Source organism: Epinephelus moara, unplaced genomic scaffold (assembly GCF_006386435.1).
Source record: "Epinephelus moara isolate mb unplaced genomic scaffold, YSFRI_EMoa_1.0 scaffold3478, whole genome shotgun sequence".
NCBI lineage: Eukaryota > Metazoa > Chordata > Actinopteri > Perciformes > Serranidae > Epinephelus > Epinephelus moara.
This window is the reverse complement of record NW_026081180.1, coordinates 1-2,753: the sequence shown is the minus strand read 5'-3', so window position 1 is coordinate 2,753 and position 2,753 is coordinate 1. Positions and strand designations below refer to the sequence as shown.

General features: G+C 41.0%; 1 protein-coding gene across 1 annotated transcript; it reads right to left on the bottom strand.

Moving 5' to 3' along the window:
* Nucleotides 1–1,053: 1,053 nt before the first annotated feature.
* On the bottom strand, nt 1,054–2,645 carry LOC126387305 (fucolectin-like; the record flags this gene model as incomplete). Its single annotated transcript, XM_050039839.1, has 2 exons — nt 1,054–1,359; nt 2,363–2,645. Coding segments are annotated over 2 exons (458 nt in total), but the record flags the coding sequence as incomplete, so codon positions are not given.
* Between the last annotated feature and the right edge of the window lie 108 nt (nt 2,646–2,753).

Genomic DNA, 2,753 nt, shown 5'->3' with positions numbered 1-2,753 from the left:
TTGGCCAAAAAATATTGTGATATTTGATTTTCTCCATATCACCATTCCCTAATGCTCTGAAGGTACCCATATGAAAAACTGTAAGAAATTTTGGAAATGGTAATGTCGATCAATGTTAGCACCCAGTTGCTAACTTGCTCAGACCTGAAGACTGTAGTGGCCAGCTGGACAGTGTTTGTGGTGTTATGCCAAGGCCAATACAATCTTAATGTTTCACAGATGAAGTGTACTGGAATACTAGCATTAGTGACACATTATTGTAGCTCTGTTACAGTTCCAGAGTAACATAGGCCTGTAGGAATACTGTCAACAGCCTTAGGGCAATAAGGAGAAGGTTGTATGTGCCTTTTTAAGGCAATTGGCCAGCACAAATAATATAAAGAGAGTAGGTTTCACACACACTCACACACACAAACAAACACACACACACGCACGCACGCACGCACGCGCACACACACGCACACAGGCACACATAGGCCCAAGACACAACCCTGTTTGGTTGGGGTCAGGTAGTTTAATACTAGCTGATAGGCTAAAGGTAGGTAACATTTTACATTTCTTTTAAATCTCTTCTAAAAACACATTTTTACTGAAAAGCCTTTTTTGATTTTATCTGAGTTGTGTCATTTATTGTTTTCATGTATTGGAATTGTGTACTTTATGTTTTAGTTGTTCTGTAAAGCACTTTGTAACATATGTTTTGAAAAGTGCTATATATAAATAAAGGTTATCATCATTATTATTGTTATTATTATTATTATTTGGACAGTGTCAGGCTCATTGTTTGCCTCTGCTTACAGCCCTTGTGCTAAATTAGCCAGCTACTGATAGCAGTTTCATATTTATCATAAAAATATGAGATGGTTATCAGTTTTTATCAAAGTACACACAAACAATAAACCCAGGAAACTTCTATACAGAAGAGTTTATTAATATCATATTAGAGGACCTCAGACAACTGTTCATCAATGCTGCTGTAAATCGGGTGCAAGTTATTAAATTCCTTGTACTGTGAACCAACAAAATCTCTTGCAGAAAGTGTCTTAACAATGTGATAAATTGACTATCAAACTTTGTTTTAATAGTCACCGACCCTAAGTACAAATATTCTATTAAAGGAGAAGAAGCATGGAAAGATTAGCTTTAAAAATAAGTGGACATGACTATGACGAATTAGATCAGACTCAGCCATAAGGATGTTCAAAGGAATCATCTGATTCTATCCCAGTGACTTCCACCTCACACAGTGTCAAGTATTCTTTTCTTCCAGGAATCACAATGTTCACATATTGGCCTTCCATGAGATCACATGCAAAGGTTTTGGAGGTCCCAGCTGCGATAGACGAGATGATGGCACATCTGAAGAAAAAAAAGAAAGAAAAACTGAATTATGAGTGAAATTATGTTTCCTGACAAAAACTATCCATGGAACCAACCAGTAGAACTATTTAGATACTGGTGATGCTTTTTCTATGAAAAATATAGGTTTTTGTGTGAAAATGATGTACGCTGATCAGCCAAAACATTAAAACCACTGACAGGTGATGTGAACAACATTGATCATCTTGTTACAATGCAATGTTCTGTTGGTAAACTTTGGGTTCTGACATTCATGTGGTTGTCACCAGACATGCTCCACCCACCTAAACACCAGTGCAGACCAGGTACCCCACCCTTATAGCAGCGGCACACCCCAGTAGGACAATGCACCATGCCACACCACAAAAACTGCTCAGGAGTGGCCCGAGGAACATGACAGAGACCTCAAGGCATTGACCTGGCATCCAAATTCCCCAAATCCCAGTCTGATTAAACATCTGTGGGACGTGCTGTTACCCCCACCTCACAACCCACAGGACCCAAAAGATCTGAAGCCAACGCGTTGGTGCCAGACACTATCGGACATACCCCCAGAGGTCCTGTGTTCATGCCTTGACAGGTCAGAGCCAAGTCCGGTCCAAGGAGGACCCACCGTGGATGGGGGGATACCTCTGGGGTACCAGCATGTCCCTCAAGTGTGCGGTCAGATTGCGATCTGGGGGATTTGGAGGCAAGGTCAACACCTTGAGCTCTTTGTCCCATTCCTCGGGTAATTCCTGAGCAGTTTTTGTGGTGTGGCATGGTGAATTGTCCTACTGGGGAGGCAATTCCATCAACAACTGCCATTGTCATAAAGAGGTTTACTTGGTTTGCAACAGTGTTTGGGTGGGTAGAGCCACCAGGACCCAAGGTTTTCTATGAAATATTGCACTGTTTTAATGTTTTGTCTGATTGGTGTAAATATCCAGTGCACTGATTTCCTCTAACTTACAGAACCAGTGTAAAACATTCAAACCTAGCATTTGACAGAAAGTGCTGTTACCTGGGATTGGCATTGCCATTGTCATTGAGGGAGTTTCCAATGTGGATCTCAGCACCATTGAGCCTATTGTGGCAACAATCTTTTCTGTTGGTGATGGTGACAGTGTTGATTTTATACTTCTTCAGGAGGTCCAGTCTCCACCATGGTTTTATCTGTCCTTGTGTGTGGGTACAGGATCCTTGTCCATAGATGCTTGCCCGATTTCCATCAATTGCATTTTCAGGGGGGCCATTCCACCCCACAGAAGACTGAGTTGCTTTTCCACCTTTAGCAATATTAGCACCTGGACAAAGCACAGTTTAAAATTATATATGGTTTCAGGAGGACACAAAAGTTTTAGATATTTGGATCTGACCAAACCCATAAAAGAAAAGGCAGTCAACTTATTATC